Consider the following 20,343-nt stretch of genomic DNA (forward strand, 5'->3'; position numbering starts at 1 on the left):
AGCAAAGCTTGAAGACATATGTTGCATGTGATAGTGAATTTAGGGGGTAAAAAAGACTTTTTGTGTTGATTACAGAAGTGTAGCCACTATGAAGAGTCAGACTGGGGGCACCTAAATCTGAAAGGCCGCAGACTTACCAGTTCAGTATAAAATTCACTGATAGATTTAGCACAGTTCTGAGTTTAATTTTTAATCAAAATCCAGAAGTCTACAAAGGCCCTAAATTTGCATTACTAAAATCAAGATTCTTATTTTTCCAATCTTTTATTTTGTAAGAGGAAAAAATATGAGTTATTTCCACATCTTGGTGAATATAACTAGAGTATTTTGACTTGATCTTTGACAAATTATGGTTTTGAGATAAATTCTGGATATCCACTTTAAGTGTTAATGTTTAAGGTTAATGAAAATTGAACCTTTCAAAGACTTTTCACTTATCTAGCACCTATGGTCATGATCTAATGTTCACAGTAATTATTATAAGACTCTTATAATTTATATACATATTTATCAATAGTGATGGGCAGTAGAAAATTTTGAGTAGTCAGAAATAAAAAGGCATACACAGATACTTAAAAAGCATTTAAGTTACATTAATAGTTTATGAGATACTTTTTCTGTGGTCTACTGCAGTTGACCATATTAGTGTGGAAATATTCAATATATATTCACAGATAACTTTCTGTTTGTTTCATATTTAAGAAATATGAAAATGCTATCAAGCTTTTTAATAAGCTTTTTATTTTCCAGTCAGTACAGAGCATTCTTGCAATCAAAGGTTAAATCTCATGCTCCCTTTTTGGCTTCTCTTTCAACAATAATAGATTCATTTTCTGGCTCTGACAGGAGGGAGTTGGATTTGCTGGCTGGCTGTTGTGTAAGCACCAACTATACTGGAACTATATATACTTGGAGCAAGAAACAGGAAGAAACTAGTTGGTAAAACACAATCATAGGCTGGCAGGAAAACAGTGACTATTTGTCACTCCTTCCAAAGAGGAGGAAAACAGTTGGTGGCAAATACTCAGTACCATCAAGAATCCAACAGAAAGCTCAAATCTCCTTTTCTCCATGCCAGGATACTCAGAATTTTACTTCAATGTGGACCATGGCTACTTGGAGGGTCTGGTCCGAGGGTTCAAAGCTGGGATCTTGACAAGTGCAGACTATGTCAATTTAGCACAGTGCGAGACACTAGAAGGTAAGTCCGCTGGATTATTTTATTTAGGAAGAAATACTGTTGCTTGGGCCTTTGAAGAATGGAAGGTAGAAGACTGAAGTATTGACAGCCTTATCTTAAAAGCCAGACATAACCCTGATTTCCTTTAAGAACTGTTCTCATATTTAAGCTAATGAATTTCCATTGAGATTACCCTAGGATTGTACAGACTGTGATTTGCAAAGTGGTCCAGATGATGGGGTTTTCTAGTTTACTGATAAATCTTGGAAATCTCATTCACAGACTTCCTATGGTCATTGGTAATCTCACATATGTTAACCATTGTACAGGACTACAAAAGTATGGAAGTTTTGTAACATTTCAGTTGGACAAAATAGTTTGCAAAATGTTATTAAAAGCTTACCATTCAGCACTGAATTTCTCTATAAAAGATATAGGATATAATTTCAGTACTTTATTACTTCATGAGTTCTAGGGCAGTCAAGGACATTTTGCTTACCACAAAGAGAAAACTAGATGTCACAAAGGTAGAAAACTGAAATATTCTCAAGCTTAAAAAAAAAAAAAAAAGTTGTTTTTTTTTTTTTCAAGGTGACTTTGCCACAGTAATAAAAGAACACACAGTAGTTTCCAAAGCAGCTTTCCGTGGCCAAGACTGGTCACAGCCTGATGAAGACAGACTTGTACAAAAAATCATATGACATACCTTTGGACACTTGGCAAGACAAAAAGGCAACAGAAAAATTCACCTTTCTAAAGGAACATAAATTTATTTCCTTGACCCCAAACAAAAGCTGACTGTATACTGAAATCTCATCTATAATGTGGAGTATATTAGATTCATTTGAAAAAGGAACAACAAGAATTAATAAGCTCATTCTGTTTTCAGCTGCTTTGTCTATGCAGTGATAGAGTTGAGGAAATGAGAAGTGAAGAACGTGATGACTCCCACATGCATCAGAGTCTTGAGGCTGTCTAAACTGTTACAGTATAAGCCTGGGAAGGTTGCACACCATTAATCTTGCAGATTAAAAGAGCTGCATTTAAATAGGTAGATGTAGGTATTTAGCTGTCAGCTGGAAAAAAATCCTCTCATAGTTAAAGAGATTTTTCAGTACAGTCAATGGGATCTAGAAACTGTTGAACTGACCAAGTGCATGTGCCTACTCCAGTTGATAAGCTGGAGAGCTGCATCAGCTCTTCATTTCATACAGTGGCAGTTTGGACACACAGAACACATGTAAACACTTACTTACACTTACTCTGAGAACTGAAATATATTCTTTATGTCAGCTGGACAAAACCAGCAGTGTATGATCTATGAAAATTAAGGACTCTACAGATATTGCATTTAACTGCTTAAATTGAATGGTCCTGCTCCATGAGTTTACACATGGTTTAGGAAAAGCTAATAGAGCTTCAGACATCTGTAAAGAACAGGAAAGACAATGATGGAATCATTAAACCTTGTTCTTACTCCATTTTTCTCCGCAGAGGAACTCAGGAGATGATGTCACCAAAGGCTCCATGAGAAAAATAAAATAAAATCCTGGCTATTTCTGAATAAGATAAAAAATAGACAAGTTTAAATATTTTTCAAAATATACAAGGAAATAATATTTTCCTCACCCTTTCCAAAAGAATTCTTGCTCCTGTTCAAGAGACACAAGAATGGTTAGAAATTATTTACATTTTTAGTGATTTTACAAGAAAGATATTTACAACCAGGGAGTAGTTTTTAAACATTACTGAGATATCTGAACCTTTATTAAGAGTGTGCCCTGTTCCTTATGGGAAGATCACAACAGAGAGGTGACATCATTTCTTAAGTAAGACTTACAGTAGAAAGAACAGCAACTTTTTTACTTTTGAACCTTCTTTCTAATGTTCATTCAGTTTTAGAATGTAAATGCATTTCAGCTACAGCAAGAACAGCCTTCATCAAGCTGCCTACAAGAATATCTTTAGTACCCTCTATCACTTCCTTTTTTTTTTTTTCCTAATCAGCTTCAGAACATCACTATCTCCACTGTAGCATTTTTCTACTTGTAGAAAAAGATTTTTATTTTTTATCAGGTTGCCGTCAGTTATCTACCAAGCATACTATTTAAAATGAAAATAAGAGAAATATTGGATTTGTAAATGGGGTTAATTATACAAACCTCTCTGCACGTAAATGATGCTCTAGTACTGAAGCTGAATCACAAGTGTACAGTACACCAAAAGCAGACCCTTATCTTACAGAAAATGGAGCTAGATCCAGCATATGCATTTGTGCTGTAGTACTACCTTGCTTGTCCTATAATGCCTTCAATTCATGTATTCACATTCAAAGGTAATAAATTTACACCACTGTGCATTCTGTGGCATTGTACCAGACCACAAAAAGTGGCATAAGTTAAAAATATTATAAATATGCTAAAACCAACAAGCAGAAACAAAATCAAAACCACCCCAAGTAACCCATAAATAGAATCAAAAAGATCTTTTAATTTCAAAGTGGTTCTGATATCTCTGGAGGAGAAACCATAATGCCAACACAGAAGAACCACAAACAAAAAACATGGGTTAGAGCTTTACATCTGCTTGGCAATAACAGGGTACATAGAAAAGTGAAAGGGAAAGTTAAAAAGAGGTTGCTAAGTGGCTTAAGTTAGCATTACGTCCTCTCAATTCAGGGCCACACAGAGAGGAGAAGTGCCCTTCAGCTGAATTTAAACATCCTTTTGGGCTTGTATGAATTATTATCATTTTCATGGAGCTACCTTGTGGTCTGCAAGACTGGCTGGAACCTCTGCAACACAGCATGCTACCAGTCTGGCCCTACAGCATCATCTGTCTCGGGGGAATGGGATCCCCAGAGCAACACTGCTGGCACTGAGGCAGAATATGTGAGGTTTTACATTCAGTGCTTTGTTCTTTCCTTGATTCCTTGTGTGATGGAAAGAGCGCTGCTCTCTAGAAGGGAGGCTAGGTCAAACAAGGATAAGCAGTCCAGCTCTGCTCCCACCAATGAAATAAGTTCACAGCTTGCCAGTGCTGGAACACCAGCATGCAGCAGCTGAAATAACTGTAAATGAAAAGTGATGGTAGCTGGCTATTAAAGTGAGGAGTCACACAAGACTCTGTGTTCTTGATGCTTAGAGACCAGACTAATGCTTGGTTCAACTTCTTCCAGTACTCTTTGTGTTTTAACCACACTCATCTTAAACTAGCCTCTCTCTGCCATGGTGTGAACTCTGATTCTGATTTATGATCCTGATTTATATGATTGGAGCTTGTTGATTATTATTTTCTCAATTGTTCTGGCCAAGGCTATGGCATAAGGTTGACTACTGTTTTTTACATACAGTATGCATGCTGGAATTTATTAAATTGGGTATAAGAAATATTTCTCTAAAATAGGCCATGGAAGTGACAGGGTCATTCATCCAATATTCCTGGCCATAGTATTTCCTCCATAATTTTGAGAGCCAGGTAGGACTATATCATGTGTTATGGCTAATATTTTTTTATACCTTGCGATTTGGTGGAGATTCTGAAACCACTCAGACAATAAGAGAACCAAGGCAGACAATCCCAGTCTTGTCAGAAACACACTACACACAGTAGGTTGGTTTTGGTTTCTGTTCATCACATTATACTAAACATATTTCAGAATGGTCAATACTTGGGGTTGATATTTGGGTTTTGCAGTCTGCTTTAGGTACTAAGCTCCTGGAAACCACTGTGTCCAGAATGCATTTACAGAGTGTGACTCAGGGTAGGTATCTGGTTCATTTGGAAAGGATTTGAGGAAAGCTAGATTTTGGCTCTCTGCATGTAATGAGGTAGTGTATTGTAATCGCACCATACACCGAGTATTTTTACCTTCTTTGCAGTACAGAGAAAGTAAAAATTATCAGTTTGCAGAGGAAATGTAGCAGTTATATGAAAATATTATTGTATTGTTTTTTGTTTTGTTTTGTTTTTAAGTTGGTCTTAAATATTTAGATAAATTTCTAGTCATAAATCTGCATTTTTGTTTCTCTCCTTTCTTATCTTTCTCTTGAATAAAGTAATTTTCCTTTTTTCATATTTGGATTCTTTTTCTTCTTCCTGGATAGAAACCTGTACTGAAACTATGACTATTTCCTGGTATATGGCTCTGATGATTGAAAAAACAACTCCCCAGTGCTCTCTTTCATTAACAGTTCTGTGATGACCTATATTATTTTAAGAATCAATTAGTTTAAACTGACAGCGTGACTTCAATCTCATGCAGGAAAATCTAGAGAAATGCTACCAGTTCTAGAGTGCTAGCTGAGCAACACTGTCCTATCCAAAACAGTGCATTGATGTAGTCACTGGAGTGAGCTGTAGTGCCAGCAAAACTCACGTAAAAAACTCTAAGGGTTATCTATCTTGTAGTGTTAGTGCTAGACTTAGGAGTCAGAATTGCAATACACTAGTTCTTTTGCATTAAGTCTCAGTGTAGGCATACTAAGAAGATATGCATGCAGGGAGTTAGGAAAGAGTAGCTACTCTACTGATAAATGCACACCTTGCTAATGCGTATTAAATTCTCTTGTAGACACACCCTTAATTCAGTCGGTGGGAGTGTTGCTATTCATTTCCCTAAATATCATTTCACTTTTTATATGGAAATATAATAATTATAAATGCTAAAGCCTTATAACATTATCTCAATCTATAATTTATGGTACTTTTAATAAAGCATTTGAACATAATTACACAATATAGCAGGGCCTTTTCTAAAAGGAAGTGTTAAACTGCTTTGAACACTAAGAACTGGTTCACATCTTTACTTTTGCTTCATGGTAGAAAATAGCTAGCAGAGGAAACTTATCAAATTAATTCTTTGATATTATAAAAGATTCTTTCAACTTTGCTGTCTAATCAACCCATTTTCTCCAGTTACCATGGTGGGAGCCCTGGCAGAATGTCACAATAACCCAAGTTTCTGGAACAGCTTCTTAGGATCTGTTAATAGCAGCCATAAATCAGGCAAAGCCAAAACAGAAATGCTAAGGGAGGGTAACTGTGCCCTTTCAAGCACTCTCCTGCAGACCTCATTTGGAGACCGGAGTCTGAGCCAGGCAAGATGTGTTCTCTCATTTTCTTCAGGCAGCTTGATTACATGAGATTATAGTCTTACATGAGATTTAAACGTTTCACATGAAAATTGAAGATCTTAACAAAGTTACAGGATGATTCTTTTTGATACATAACAGTCCACCCTATCACAGGAGACAAAACTGACACATTATAATGATTCAATACTGGTGCCCTGAATAAATCTGTGAAATCAAAACATTGAACTGGGAAGAGGTGAGAGACAGCAGTAATTGACACTGAGCTTGTTGTGACTGTAAATTAAATTTACGAGTAAAACTTATGGCAAAGGTGTAAACTACTTGTGGTTTCTTGTAGCAATGAGTCTTACTTGGAGAAGGCAGTATAAATTTGCAGTAATTATGCATTTACTCTGTATCATCTGTGGTAAAATCTTCTGTATGATCAGACCCTTCATATGAAAATATAACATTACAAAGGAACATTTTAAACATTTTAAATATTGTTTGATTTGATTTGTAGACAATATAATGGCAGTTTATTTTCATGATCTTCCTTGAATCTAATTTCAGATCTAAAGTTACATCTACAGACTACAGACTATGGCAACTTCTTGGCTAATGAACCTGGCCCTCTCACTATTTCCACCATTGATGATAAACTGAAAACAAAGCTACTCACAGAATTTCATTACTTTAGAAACCATGCTTTTGAACCACTTGCAACTTTTCTGAATTTTATCACGTAAGTAATGTTACCACATTGCTTAAATTATAGACTCAAAGCAAAACCACAGCTTCAGGTTAAAACAATGTAAATACATCTTAGTGGAATTTACATTAAATTTCAAAAATAGTGAAATTACTTTGATACTGCAATATTTACATACCTTATTTTCTAATATCTATTCTGAAAGTATTTGTTGTCTTTGCAACTACTTATTTTAAAGAACACAAGAAAAGCAGATTTTTATTGCGTACAGAGCCTAGAGTGGTGATGGAGATTGAGAAAAAACTATTATTATTTTCAAATGTCATTTAAGTCAGAGAACTTGCAAAAATAAGTTTGTGGGGGTGACTCATGAAAGATGAACAATTTCATGATATCCAGTGATTTAATTCCTAGGCATGTGGCAAATTCTAGATTTTGTTTAAAGACTACACATCGTATACCCACCATACTTTTTATACCATTTGAACATTAAAACCAGAACAACTTTATGTTGTATGTAGCAAGATACTTAGATCCAAGTGGCTTTGTTTAAAAGCACAAGTGCCGTTTGATGTCAGATGAAGAGAAAGTTCTGATCTCTATGCAGTTATAAACAGACAAAACTTGTAAATAAATGACTTAACCTTAAGGAAAGAATGGGGTTCTGCTTTATAACAGTATAACAACACGGATTAGTGAAATGTCACTAGAATATTTTACTTAACTGTTTACTCCCCTTGGTCTTATCTTTTTAATGTATTCTGACAAGATCACAAGACTGCTCGTCTTACTTTCAAGGAATATTTTTATCATAACAGTAAAATAAAGTATCAGTATTCTTATTTTTTTGTTCAAGTGTGACTAATCAGTTTTAGGTTGTTATATCAACAGGATCTTAGAGACTGCCCTGGGACAGACAGCTCCAACCTATTGGTATACAATGTTTAGGTTTTGCTTCAGAGAAATGAAAGTGAAAATATGAAAATTATGGCAGATCTTTTCTTATACTGATTGACATGCATATGTACATGTGTGCATACACTCTGTATGCTGTTGTTTTGTGATAAAGGAGACATTAGTTTAAGATATTTAACAAAACCATTGCATCACTGAACTATGTATCACCAGATCCTTGAGCTCTGTCACAGATTTTGTGTGAGATCATAGTAATCTCTGTATGTTGCTAGCTGTGTTTTGAACCTACAGCACAAGCTGAAGACTGGCATCCTTGTTATAAGCATCCCAAGGGAATAGCTTTCACATTTCCATTTCTGAGTCACTGATGAAACTCTTACCAGTCTCCAACAGCAAAACTAGTAAGAAGCCTATAGAAAACTTCTACTGAAAACTTTTAGCAATAAATAAGAAATCTGTGAGACTCTGTTCATTGTTTTCTCCTGAGAGGATGTTTAAAGCTGAGTGAGAAGAAAGCCTAAGACTGGTCCATCTGCATGAACTCTGCAGTTTTAGTGCAAAATCCCAAACTATAGAAGCCGTTAGCTCAGGTGATTTACTTTTCAATACCATGCATTGTCACATATATCAAACCCACATTTCACAGCTGCTATGCTTATTATACGCATGTTTCAGTTTCCCCTTCTTTAAAAATGTCTTTTTTGCAAACCAGTCATCATGTGGTTTAAACCAAAAACTGTGTTGCCTACTTGCAATTTTAAAACTTCTGTTTGTTTTTGATAAATGAGACATTGATAAAGAGTGAATATAAATACCTGCAAATACCGTGGTCATTTCTGACTTTAGTGCTTTTACTAATTTTCAAAAATCTTGCTTTTGTACTTTTTCAAACCAAAATTCATCATAAAGCTAATGTTCATTTATTTTACTTTTTATTTCAAATACAGATACAGCTACATGATTGACAACGTAATTCTTTTAATAACTGGCACATTACATCAGCGACCCATAGCTGAACTGGTACCCAAGTGCCATCCACTGGGGAGTTTTGAGCAAATGGAAGCAGTCAGCATTGCCTCAAACCCCACAGAGCTCTTCAATGCAATTTTGGTTGACACACCATTAGGTAGGAATACCAAATTACTTCTTATTTGCTTCTTAAAACTACTAATTTTGTATACTTGAGAACATCTGAGATCGAGTAGCATTTTTTCCACTGGATATGCTGTGCTTTGGTAACAAAAAATGTTTAAATAATTGGCTGATGAAACTGGAACAAGCACTTCTGAAGTGGTGCTCAGGACTTTTTCTGGTAACATTTATTAACAGCTTCTGTATCAGCCTTGATAGCAGACACAAAGAAAACATGCTACTCAAGAAGAGTAATGGATATCTTTTATACCCAAAGTAGCCATTGATTTAGAGCATCTACATTTTTATTTCAACACCTGCATCTATAATTAAAAAATGTAAGATAAAATCTTGCCTATCCCCCACTAAGGATCAAGAAACAGACAGTTACTAATAAATATTAGATGTTGTGGTATAACCTAGAATCTCTCTCCTGAGGATTTGGACATTATTCAAGCACACAGACAATCCCATCCTGAAGGAATAATTCTAAAGGCAAAATAGAGCCAGGGCTAGGAACTTCACATTCTGAAAATTGGATGAAATTCTCCTCAATGTGCTGCAGTAGCCAACACAAACAAACAAACAAAGAAATACCAAGTTGTGGGGCATTGTTGGGAAGGGTACAGAAAATAAGATGTATCTGAATGGATCTGACCATATACGGAAGCACTGTGTGCCCTCATCTTGAGTACTCTGTGTGTGTTTTAGGGTTCTGCTGCTCAAGAAGGTATGGTGGGTTTGTGGGTTGGCCACAGACAGAAGCCTGATTCCCACTCAGCTGCTTGCTCTCTCTCTGCCTCCATTGGGACGGGGGAAAAAATGGACAAAAAAGGAACTTGTGGGCTGAAATAGAGACAGAGATCCCTTACCAATTGGTGTTGTAGACAAAATAGACTCAACTTGTTGAAAATTAATCTATTGCCAATTAATACATATATATATGTTTAATTACTGAGCATTATCAATTATTATTATTATCAAATGTTGTTATTATCAGTTATTATTATGCTTAATACTGAGCATTATCAGATTTTTAAGAAGATGACAGAAATTCATGGACAATCAGATACTCAAGGAAACTGTCAGGGCTATGCCCCCTAATGTCTTTCATCCCCCAGCTGGATGATGGGAGAGTACAAGGGAGAAGACCCCAAAACTTTTGCCAGTTATTAATATAGCATTTTTAAGTGGCCCAGACACATAAATGAACTTCATCCCCTGACTACCTGTTCAAAAGCTCGCTCTTTAGCCAGTTCTTCAGAGGACCTGGAAGCACAGATGGTCAAGGTCAAAGTATGTGCCCCTTTCTAGTTGCATCCTCCTTTCTCCCACTGACAAACATATCCAAAGAGGAAGAGGTAAACTAGGAAAGAGGATTCTCCTTAACAACAGAAGAATACCTGTGTGATTTAGGACAAAAATTATCTTTCTTGTTCCTCACTGGGAAATCTCCCTAATGACCAAACCATCTACTTCAGAGAAGATTAGGGCTTTCATTAACATTTCCCGTTTGATGGTCTTTGGAGATGTGGACTCTGACTGCTGCACTGATTGATTCTCTTCACAACAGATTCTTATTAAAAAGGAGGGAGTACAAGGATAAGCAGAAAATCAAGAGGATTTCTCTTCTTCTCTGTGTATCATTCTGTCTCATACAACAGAAATATCAGATCCTTGCTCATGCACTGGTGAATGGCAATAGACAAGAGATGCATATTACCAGCATGTACATTCATATTGCAATATAATAAATTCTGCTTTCAGCTGCTTTCTTTCAAGACTGCTTGTCTGAAAATGACCTGGATGAAATGAACATTGAAATAATGCGCAACAAACTGTACAAGGCAAGTTCTTGCAACATAACAATAATACTTGGGGTTTTAAAAGCATTTTAGAAGAGGAGGTCAGTATCATTAACCCTGGTTTATGGATGGGGAAACAGAAGTGTGGTGAGATGGAGCAAGCTGTCTAAGGTCACCTGGATGATGACAAGTCCAGGAATCAAATCCAGCTACTCTGATTTCTACTCCAATGTTTGAAGAGATTTCAAATTTTAGGTCTGCATCCAAAATCTAATTTAATATCTCATTAATGAAAAAGCTTTAGATGTCAGGCTAATATCCAGATCCATTTGTTTGTGAATAAATCTTTTGTCTACCAAGTGCCACAGAACTGTTAGCTCCTAAATAATCCTAGGCAGGCTTTTGGCTAACATTTATTTTTATTCATAAAAGGTAAATGTGATTTGAAAAAGGTCTAATTGCTTTGAGTCTAGATGGCATTTTTTTACTTAATGTTTTTGCTTAATTTTCATTCTTTTTAAAATTATATTTAGGATTGCTATGACACACTACCATAAGGATATGCATCTAACATGTGCCTTGTGTTTTCAAGGTACTTTACAAATATTAGCACACAGATCAATACTTTTATGGTGGTGTCTTTAAAGGCTATACATATTTCATCCCATTAATGGTTTCTCCCATCACATTCTCTTCAGATTTTTTGTTGTCTTTCACAGTGGATGCCCCAGACTGCAGGAAGTATTCTTAAAGTGATCTGATTGCATTAAGGGGAAAGAAAAAAAAATTCTGTTTGACTTAGAAATGATATTTTTAAATTCCGATACGATATTTAATTCTTAAATACTCTGCTAATTCCTATTATTCTTAACAATATCAGTTACTAATAAACTAGACACTTTCTGTTTGATAATATACAGATTTGATTCTTATTTCCTGTATTTGTATTTGTAAATTTGTATTACCACAAATTTACACTTATTAAAACTAATATTTATATTTTTTCTTCTCACTCTGCTAAGTGTCAGGGGGATCATTCTGCAAACACTTCTAAATTATTAACATATCCTTTCTCCTCTGCTTCAGCTGTCAATGTGATCAATTACGTTTCAGCTCTATTATCAGAACTATACAGAATCTAACTAAAAACCCCATGCAGCAAATCCGCCTCGAGACATCTCTACTTAAAATTCACTTAATTGCATAGCTACTGACAGCTTCCTTCAACAAGATTGTGTGGAGTTGTAGCAAATGCATTCTGATAACATAAATGTTCCTTAAGACAGTATTTTGAGAGAGGGGGAGGCAGGAGGAACTACATTTCTGAGGTATGTGGGGTCCTTCCTGCTCAGGTGTATTGAAATGGGTGCAAAGGAGGGACTCTTCAATAGACCAGAGGGTTCTGCAGACCATTATTACAGAAGCTTTGTCCACTGTTCTGTCCTAATCCAGGGTTTTGAAGGGTAGAGCAGTAGGGATTAGTTTGTGTATCCTCATAGTGCTGGCCAAACAGCCGTGGCATATACCCAAATCCCCTCCTCCACACTGTAAACGCAGAGTTGCCTTCAGCCATCTGCTTATTATGCAGTGGAAGCTCAATGGAGCTAAAGAAGTTCATTCTTTATGAATGCAAAAGAGAGCAAAGAAAGCATAATATTTGTTCTGTAACATCTTTTAAAAACATTTAAATATATATTGTAAGAACATGATATTTGCATTTTACTATTCAATCCAGCAAAGTAATTAAGCACATAAATGAATTTAAATTCATAGGTAGAATTATCAAAGTTAATGGAAGTATTTGAAAATGAGATTCATGACTATGTGGTCAACTTCTTAAGGAGCATTTAAAATATTTCTCTTCTTCTTTTTTGTAGTCTTATCTTGAGGCGTTCTATAAGTTTTGTGAAAAACAAGGAGGTACTACAGCAGAAATAATGAGACCCATTCTTGAGGTAAGAAAAAATTCACTCATTGTACACGAAAGTACTCCAAAATGCTTTTATAATTAAGTCACTTTGCTTTTCCTGTTTCTTCTCTCTCCATTTGCAGTTATTTGTCAGATGTTTGAATAATAACTGTATTGCTGAAAGGTACTGAAGTCTTTATTCCAGAATGAATTTTACCTCCTGAGTTGAGAAACAGCTAGTCCAGGGGGGAGGTGCCTTGCTAATGCTCAGGTAGCAGACACAAAGCTTCAGTTTTCCATAGGGAAACCAAAGCAATTAGCAAATGGTCATCCTGTGACTCCACCCTCACCTGCAGCAATGAAGAGGCCCAAGTAATTGAATAACTATCTGCATCCTGACATTACCCTCTACAGAGAATCTTGTGTGCCAATAATTTGATGAGTTGAGAGGTCTGGCTGGATGTGACTGATTCTGCAATTTTTCTCAAGCTGGGAACCACCCCAGGATTAGGCCCCATACCTGGTAGCATTGGTTGCAATTGCCTCTGAGCATGTTTTTCCAACAAAATATTACAAAACTACCAGCTAAATTCTACGTGGCTTTAATAGGTTAAAAAAGCAAAGCATTCATCCTTCCAAAACAGTTTCACTAGGGCTGATATGCCTGTTCGTATTAATAAGGCAAGTCAAATTTGGCCCTGTTACTCATTAGCTAGAAATCTTTTCAAGCACACTTATTTTCTTCTCATTATTTCTGTATTGTTTATTCATTTTCCTCACTCTGAAGTCAGTGCCAAAGGGCAGCTGGGTACCTGTTACAAAGTGTTCCAGTACATAGGAGTAGGACTTATGTGCTTCACTGCTAAATTTGTAGAACAGTGTCGCAATGGCATTTGTCAGTCTTTTTCAACAGAAAAGGGTACCTTTCTGCTCAAAACAGTTCAAAAGTTCGCAGCACAGGAAAAGTTGCAAGCTGCCTAAAATCTGCATATGCTGTATTTTCACTCAGAAGTTTTTAGACACTTCTGAGTGAACACTTCCATGTTCTTAAAAAGTGAAGGTAAATAATAATAAAGGGAAGAAAGAAAACCATAGTCAGTTTAGATCTCAGGACAAAAGAACAGATTTAAATCAGACAGAATTGGGTAAGATTATTTTTATTTGCCATATTTTTAATTAATGTTGTAAGTATGGCAGGTCAAATTTTGCCTTGTAGAAAAGAACAATGCAAGATCTAGTCATCCGAATGACCTTCAGTCTGCTGCTGCAGGGAAAATACTATAGGCTTTTAAACCTGGGATAAGAAATACAGCCTTTGATTCTATGTATTAAAAAATAACTGTTATTTGAAACATTTGAAAACTTTAACTTCGCAGGTAAACAACCTCCTCCACAGAATTAAATCATTGTTTTAAATATGTGCATTCAGAAACTATTTTTTTCCAAATTTTTCATTCAACCTTTACTCTCAGCAGCACTTTGAGGTATCCCGGAACAGTGCCATTGATCCTTGATCCTTTCAATATATTATTATTATTTCTAAGACTATTATTTCATAACTTCAAAAGGGTGTGTGAGGAGATTTTTTGTCAACAACTTGTCAACTGAGTAGGGGAATGAGGAAGTAGCAGTGTTGATATTTTCAGTACAAAATTCACAGAATAAAAGCTGTGCTTGCAAAACACTGTTTGACTTTCTAGTTAAAATTTAACGAGTATTTGCAAACTAGAATTTCCAATTTGTAAAATAAGACGTTTCTAATTCACAGTTTCATTTTTTAAGCCTCCATAGTTTAGCTTACTGAAAATGAAACAAAAACAAAACAAACAAACAAATAAACAACTGTTATTTTGTACTGAGATCTCTAATAATGCCTGTTTATTCCTTATTTTATGCATTAAGTTTGAGGCAGACAGACGTGCTTTTATCATCACCATTAATTCATTTGGCACTGAGCTGAGTAAAGATGACAGAGAGAAGCTATATCCAACCTGCGGAAAACTGTATCCAGAAGGCTTGCACCTGTTGGCCAATGCAGATGACTACGAGCAAGTGAAGTGTGTTGCAGATTACTATGCAGTACGTAATCTAATTTCTTAAAACAAAAAAATGAAAATAAAAATACTTAACATCTCTTGATGTCAACAAAATCGTAACAAAAATTCACATAAGTTGAAAGCATTTTTGAAAGAATAAAGGATTCATCAAAGACACAAATACAAAAGATCCCACAGATAAGTATATTGAATCAAAGGCCTTTGATATAAAGACATAGAGTAACTTATTATCCTAGTGCAATACAAAGTTCTTCTTACAGCAGTGTTTAAATACCACTAAATCACATCATAATAAACAAAACTGTTCTTACTTCATTAACCCTCCCCAAAATGAGGTTCACTTCACAGCTGCTGCCTGATTTTGGCACAAAAACGTAAGTCATTTTAAAACAAGAGGATAAAATAATTCATGCCACACGACTGCAAACCTGATTCATTGCTAGGGTACTGTAAAAATAAAATGATGTTCTTAATTTTTTTCTCTAAATCACTGATTGAATCAAAGAAGTAGATGGAGTTATTAATACTGATGCAGCTAGCACTGCTATTAAAGATGAACCAATATGGAACATTTGCTCTGTGAATTAGCTATGGTACTGTGATTACTTTTAATATTTAACCTATCTCAAAGTAGGTACACCAAACAAAATTATGTACAGTCTACTGATTTCTCCATACCTGTTCCTGTGCACAAGCAGAATGGTAGAAGTACGTCACCATATCAAATGTGGTACAGATTGAGTATATTCATGTGAAGGTGGGACGTTTAGATGAATTTGGGAACCACTGTACTAGATCTGTATTGCATTGCTACTTTATAGGAAAATCATAACCAACACACAGAGAAGCAAAACACACAGAAAGGTAAAACATAAGAAACAAAGTCAAATATGTCTGTGCAGAATATTCCAGTTACATATCAGACTGATGGCTTACAATATTAATGCAGATAAAGCAAATCCAGCTGACTACTGGAATAAAACGATCACCCATGTGAGGATCAGAGTTCAGGGTTTTGGCTCCATTTACAACTCTGGCTCTGATGGATACTATTTGTACAAGAAGTTCAGTACTCTATATCCAAAGGAGTGAAAGGTCATGTGTCATTCTGCAGTCAGTCTCTTTTAGTGCCTTCAGAAAATTACTTTAAGCTGTAGGAAATGGCAATAAGAAACACAAGAACAAACACCTTTTTTTTTGTTTTCCTATTTATTTTTGTTGACTATATGCTTTCAACTTTTGATTTATAGAAAATTGTAATCTATACATGAGTTCCACAGAGAAAGATTACTTAATGTAGATTAATTAATAAAGTAAAGTAAGATAGCTGTGATACACAGAATGCAAAAGTACCTTACTTCTGTTGTGTGGTTGTCTATGCTTTCAGGAATACAAGGCTGTGTTTGAGGGTGTAGGGAGTGACGCTGGAGAAAAGACACTGGAAGATGCATTTTTTGAACATGAGGTAAGAGGTTCTAACCATAAAATATCAAAATGTAAGTTAACCCCCTAGAATAACAATTAAAACAATAATGAGATACTATGCTTTTGATTCTACTATATTGCATCATTCAGTTTTGTATTCAAAAACACAGAATTTCTATGACTGCCGACTTTTCAATGAAATGAAACAGGATTAATCTTTTTAAATAAAATAAATCCCAGGGCATTTTGTTGAAGAATAGCCACAGAACTGTTACCCTGATAGCCTACTTGAACCCCATACCATGTAAAATGCTTAGTGAAATTTCCTTTGAATAGTCTACTGAAGAACGTATTTGACCGCTGCCCTTTACTTTTTACTTGCCTGTAATGCTGCTGTAGTCTGTTACCAAAACAGATAACCAGAGATGACATTTCAATTATATTTCTACTCAAGAGTCTCCTAATCAGTCATGATTGCAAAGTTATGTAGAAATTTTCATGATGAAAGCTCCTGTTTAAAAATCCCATTTGCCTTCTTTAATATTTTATCATAATACTTGTTTAATCTTTTCCACAGGTAAAGCTGAATGTGCTTGCATTCAATAACCAGTTTCATTTTGGAGTATTTTATGCCTATGTGAAGTTAAAGGAACAAGAATGCAGAAATATTGTATGGATTGCTGAATGCATTTCTCAGAGACACAGAACCAAAATTAACAACTACATTCCAATTTTCTAAATCTGAGAACTTATAACCCTACTGTGCCTGAAAAGAAGTATTATTTCATATAAAAGAAGAAAAATGTTATTTTAAAAGTTAATGTTTTGAGCTGTATTACTGATTCTCCTTCTATAGAGCAGTGTGACAAAAAAGTAATATAATTATAGATATATGTATCAGGAAATATTAATGGACTCATTCATAGCTTTTGTGCCCATTTTAATTTAAAAGATCAATAAAAAGTCTCTGAAAAGGCCTTATATGCATATTCATTCTCTCTTGTGGAAGTAAGTTCTATACCAAAGATGTTTGTAAAGCTCTTTAATGCTTAACTTTGAATCAGCAGTTTTCTCACAAACACTACTTCTGTCTTACACTTATAATCTTCTTCATGGCATACAAGATTCTATGAAGGACTTACAACACAAACAGGGATAAACTTTAGGGTTACTATGAGATTCCCCTCAAGGAATCTCAAGAGAGAGCTTCCTGAACCTTCGTAACTGTGAGATGTCTCTGGAGTGAAGTGTAAATAAGTAACTGAGATGTCATGAACATGTCTTCACTTACTTCTTTATGGTCACTTGAGGTGCACCATAAGTGTCCAGCAGGTGTCTGATCCACTTCACAGCAATATAGTTACCTCCTCCAGCCACACCAAAGATACCGTCTTCGTGTATGCGCTAGGGAAGATTATGAAACATGAATGAAAATACCAGCCAAGTCTGTATCAGTTTTACATCAGGCACAAACAACACCAGCTCTGAGCTATTTAAGACCTGGCTAAGATCAGTAACTAAAAATAGAGCAGACAGTTGAAGCCAGATTGTAGCAGGACAAGATTAATTCTGCTGAGGAAAAAGAAAGGATTTTGAAAGCCACATCAACATTCTGCCTTCATAATCCATCCAAGAAATTTGCCCTCTTGTATTTCAAACAGGCTATACCTTGATTTTCTGCATGATTTCTTAGCTTCAGGCTGCATCACAGAAAATCTCAATCTTCAGCTGAGTATGTAATAAAATCCATTTCCTGCTGAGTAAACAGAATATATATATATATATATACACATATATATATGTATCATGTCAACACCTTAGAATTATGGAAGACATTCATGCAACATGGTTTTTCTCTTGTATATATATCTCTCCTTGTAACACATACATGCAGACATATACACATACACAAAAACCAGAAAACTTCACCCTTTTTATAGCTAAAACCATACTTCTTAAACTGTAAATGTAACCAATGGGTTATATCCCAGGACATCCCATACAGATTTAATAAAGAACTTGGAAGATTTTCAATATTTTGCTTTATCATGAATCACTGAGAACTTTAAATAATTACTTTAAAAATACTTTCATTTAGAAATAATTTAGTAGGCATTTAGGAGGATCGACTAAAAAGAAAAAATTGTAAAAGAAAATAATAAAATCTTATTTCTATATTTAGGCTTCTTTATTTTGTAAACCTAGTAATCCAGAGGCAAAACAAAACAAAACAAAACAAAACACCCTGACCTGTAAGATGTCTGCATTGCAACTGCAATTTCATTTTAGAATGTGCATCTGGAACGTGTATTTCTTAATTTGTATTTCCCATGCTAATCTTTGACCAACATTTTCCAGTTCACACCTATATTGCAAACTATATCATAAACTGCAGAAAAGAAAGCAAGAGGGCTGCATTGTCTCAAATTTGCATTTTCCACATAGTTTAGTAATTGCATAAGAAAAAAAAAAAGTTATGAGCAGAAGAACAAAATCAACTGATCTAGGACACAGAAACTGAATTCTTGCATTTCAGTGCAGTATTTATAAGAATACTTTTTCTGTACTGATAGATCAAACCTCCCTACTTGAACAAAACAAATCAGATGGCTTTCTGCCAAGAATTTTCTGAAGTGATTTGAAGGGGAAAGAATCTGCTCTCCACCCTAAATCATTCTGTGCCAGGGAAGATATGCAGCTGCTATTGCTACAGTCCGTGGACACTGTTAGCTCAGAAAGAAATGAGTAGGAGTTGCAGCTTACACAATTATGTTGTCAGCAGAACTGGTCTTTAAACTATGGAAAAAACAGTATGAGTGTTTTTTATTTTTATTTTTTAAAACCAACTTTCTGGATATTTGCTAAGTAAGCACAGGAAGTAACAGGCATCGGTTGTATTTCATTTAAGAATAAGCAACAGAGTCGACAAACTAAGAAGGAAATTGTGACTTCAGAGTTACAAGTCCTCAAACACCTAGTTTTTTTCTACAAATAGTATAATTTAAATTACTCTCTTGTTAACAAATTAGCCTTCAAGCTAGTCTATATACATCTACACACAAAGAAAAATATTATAATATGCAATCTCCAACAATATCTATGGCGGAAGTCCAAATCACAGAATCACTACTACAAGCATCGTTAACTTACTAATGATCTATCACTTTGTGGAATAGGGGAATATGAGACAATGAGCTACTTTTCTTGTTCTTCTTTGCATTTCTCAACAGGAACTTGTGTTCCCACGCTTAAATGACTAAACTTATATGGGCAAGTTTGTTCCGTATGATTATCATAACTATGCCCCTTTGCCTATGTCTTCAAACTGAGATGAAGAACAGGACCAGGCTCGAACTTCTGCTGAGCTCTGATAGCTGTGAATCTTTCGTTCTCTTCATTTGCTGTAGCCCAGGCTTGAAGTGCTCACAAACAGCTCAGCAGCACTGAACTGTGGATGGACAGGGCTGCAGTGTTTCAAGCACTGCCCACGAACAATCCCTCCTTCCAGCACAAATGATAATTTGTGTCCATGCCAGAAAAAGAAGATTGTTCACTTATAGAATGAACGAGAGCAGAATGTGATCTTAAGACTAGATCTGAACCTACAATCAGTTGACAGTCATAGAGACTCTCTTATTCTGGTTCTATCAGTTCCAGCATAACTTTAAGGTAAAATTCAAAACAATCACAGAATCACAGAATCACAGAATCGTCTAGGTTGGAAGAGACCTCCAAGATCATCTAGTCCAACCTCTGACCTAACACTAACAAGTCCTCCACTAAACCATATCACTAAGCTCAACATCTAAACATCTCTTAAAGACCTCCAGGGATGGTGACTCAACCACCTCCCTGGGCAGCCCATTCCAATGCCTAACAACCCTTTCAGTAAAGAAGTTCTTCCTAATATCCAACCTAAACCTCCCCTGGTGCAACTTTAGCCCATTCCCCCTCGTCCTGTCACCAGGCATGTGGGAGAATAGACCAACCCCTACCTCGCTACAGCGAGGTAGGGGTTCAATACCATACTTCAATCCAATACTCATTCTCATACTCAATCCAATACCATACTTGGCCTATTCTGAACATTTATGTATATTAAACCTAATATTGTGCAACTTCATTTTCTTTCAT

The 20,343-nt window shown here is 35.6% G+C and overlaps 1 protein-coding gene and 1 long non-coding RNA gene across 2 annotated transcripts in view; one reads left to right on the forward strand and one right to left on the reverse strand.

Moving 5' to 3' along the window:
* The window catches only part of LOC136789771 (uncharacterized), a 29,837-nt gene extending 9,992 nt beyond the window's left edge, over positions 1 to 19,845 (reverse strand). Inside the window, exons 1-2 of the long non-coding RNA XR_010828692.1 lie at positions 17,878 to 19,845; positions 17,501 to 17,613 (exon numbers count right to left, since the gene is read on the reverse strand). This is a non-coding gene — a long non-coding RNA (uncharacterized lncRNA). The remainder of the gene's footprint in view (positions 1 to 17,500; positions 17,614 to 17,877) is intronic.
* Positions 914 to 17,186, forward strand: ATP6V0D2 (ATPase H+ transporting V0 subunit d2). Its single transcript, XM_013172395.3, has 8 exons — positions 914 to 1,201; positions 6,829 to 7,000; positions 8,830 to 9,008; positions 10,781 to 10,860; positions 12,696 to 12,773; positions 14,630 to 14,806; positions 16,172 to 16,249; positions 16,787 to 17,186. Exons 1-8 carry the CDS (start codon positions 1,072 to 1,074, stop codon positions 16,946 to 16,948), a joined length of 1,056 nt encoding a protein of 351 aa, XP_013027849.1. The 5' UTR covers positions 914 to 1,071; the 3' UTR covers positions 16,949 to 17,186.
* Positions 19,846 to 20,343: the final 498 nt, after the last annotated feature.

Source organism: Anser cygnoides, chromosome 2, assembly GCF_040182565.1.
Source record: "Anser cygnoides isolate HZ-2024a breed goose chromosome 2, Taihu_goose_T2T_genome, whole genome shotgun sequence".
NCBI classification, from domain to species: Eukaryota; Metazoa; Chordata; class Aves; order Anseriformes; family Anatidae; genus Anser; species Anser cygnoides.

Coding starts and splice junctions, on each gene's coding strand:
- ATP6V0D2 (XM_013172395.3), top strand. CDS start 1,072: ATGCCAGGATACTCAGAATTTTACTTCAATGTGGACCATGGCTACTTG. Junction 10,861..12,695: donor TGCGCAACAAACTGTACAAG/GCAAGTTCTTGC, acceptor TCTTTTTTGTAG/TCTTATCTTGAGGCGTTCTA. Junction 14,807..16,171: donor GTGTTGCAGATTACTATGCA/GTACGTAATCTA, acceptor CTATGCTTTCAG/GAATACAAGGCTGTGTTTGA.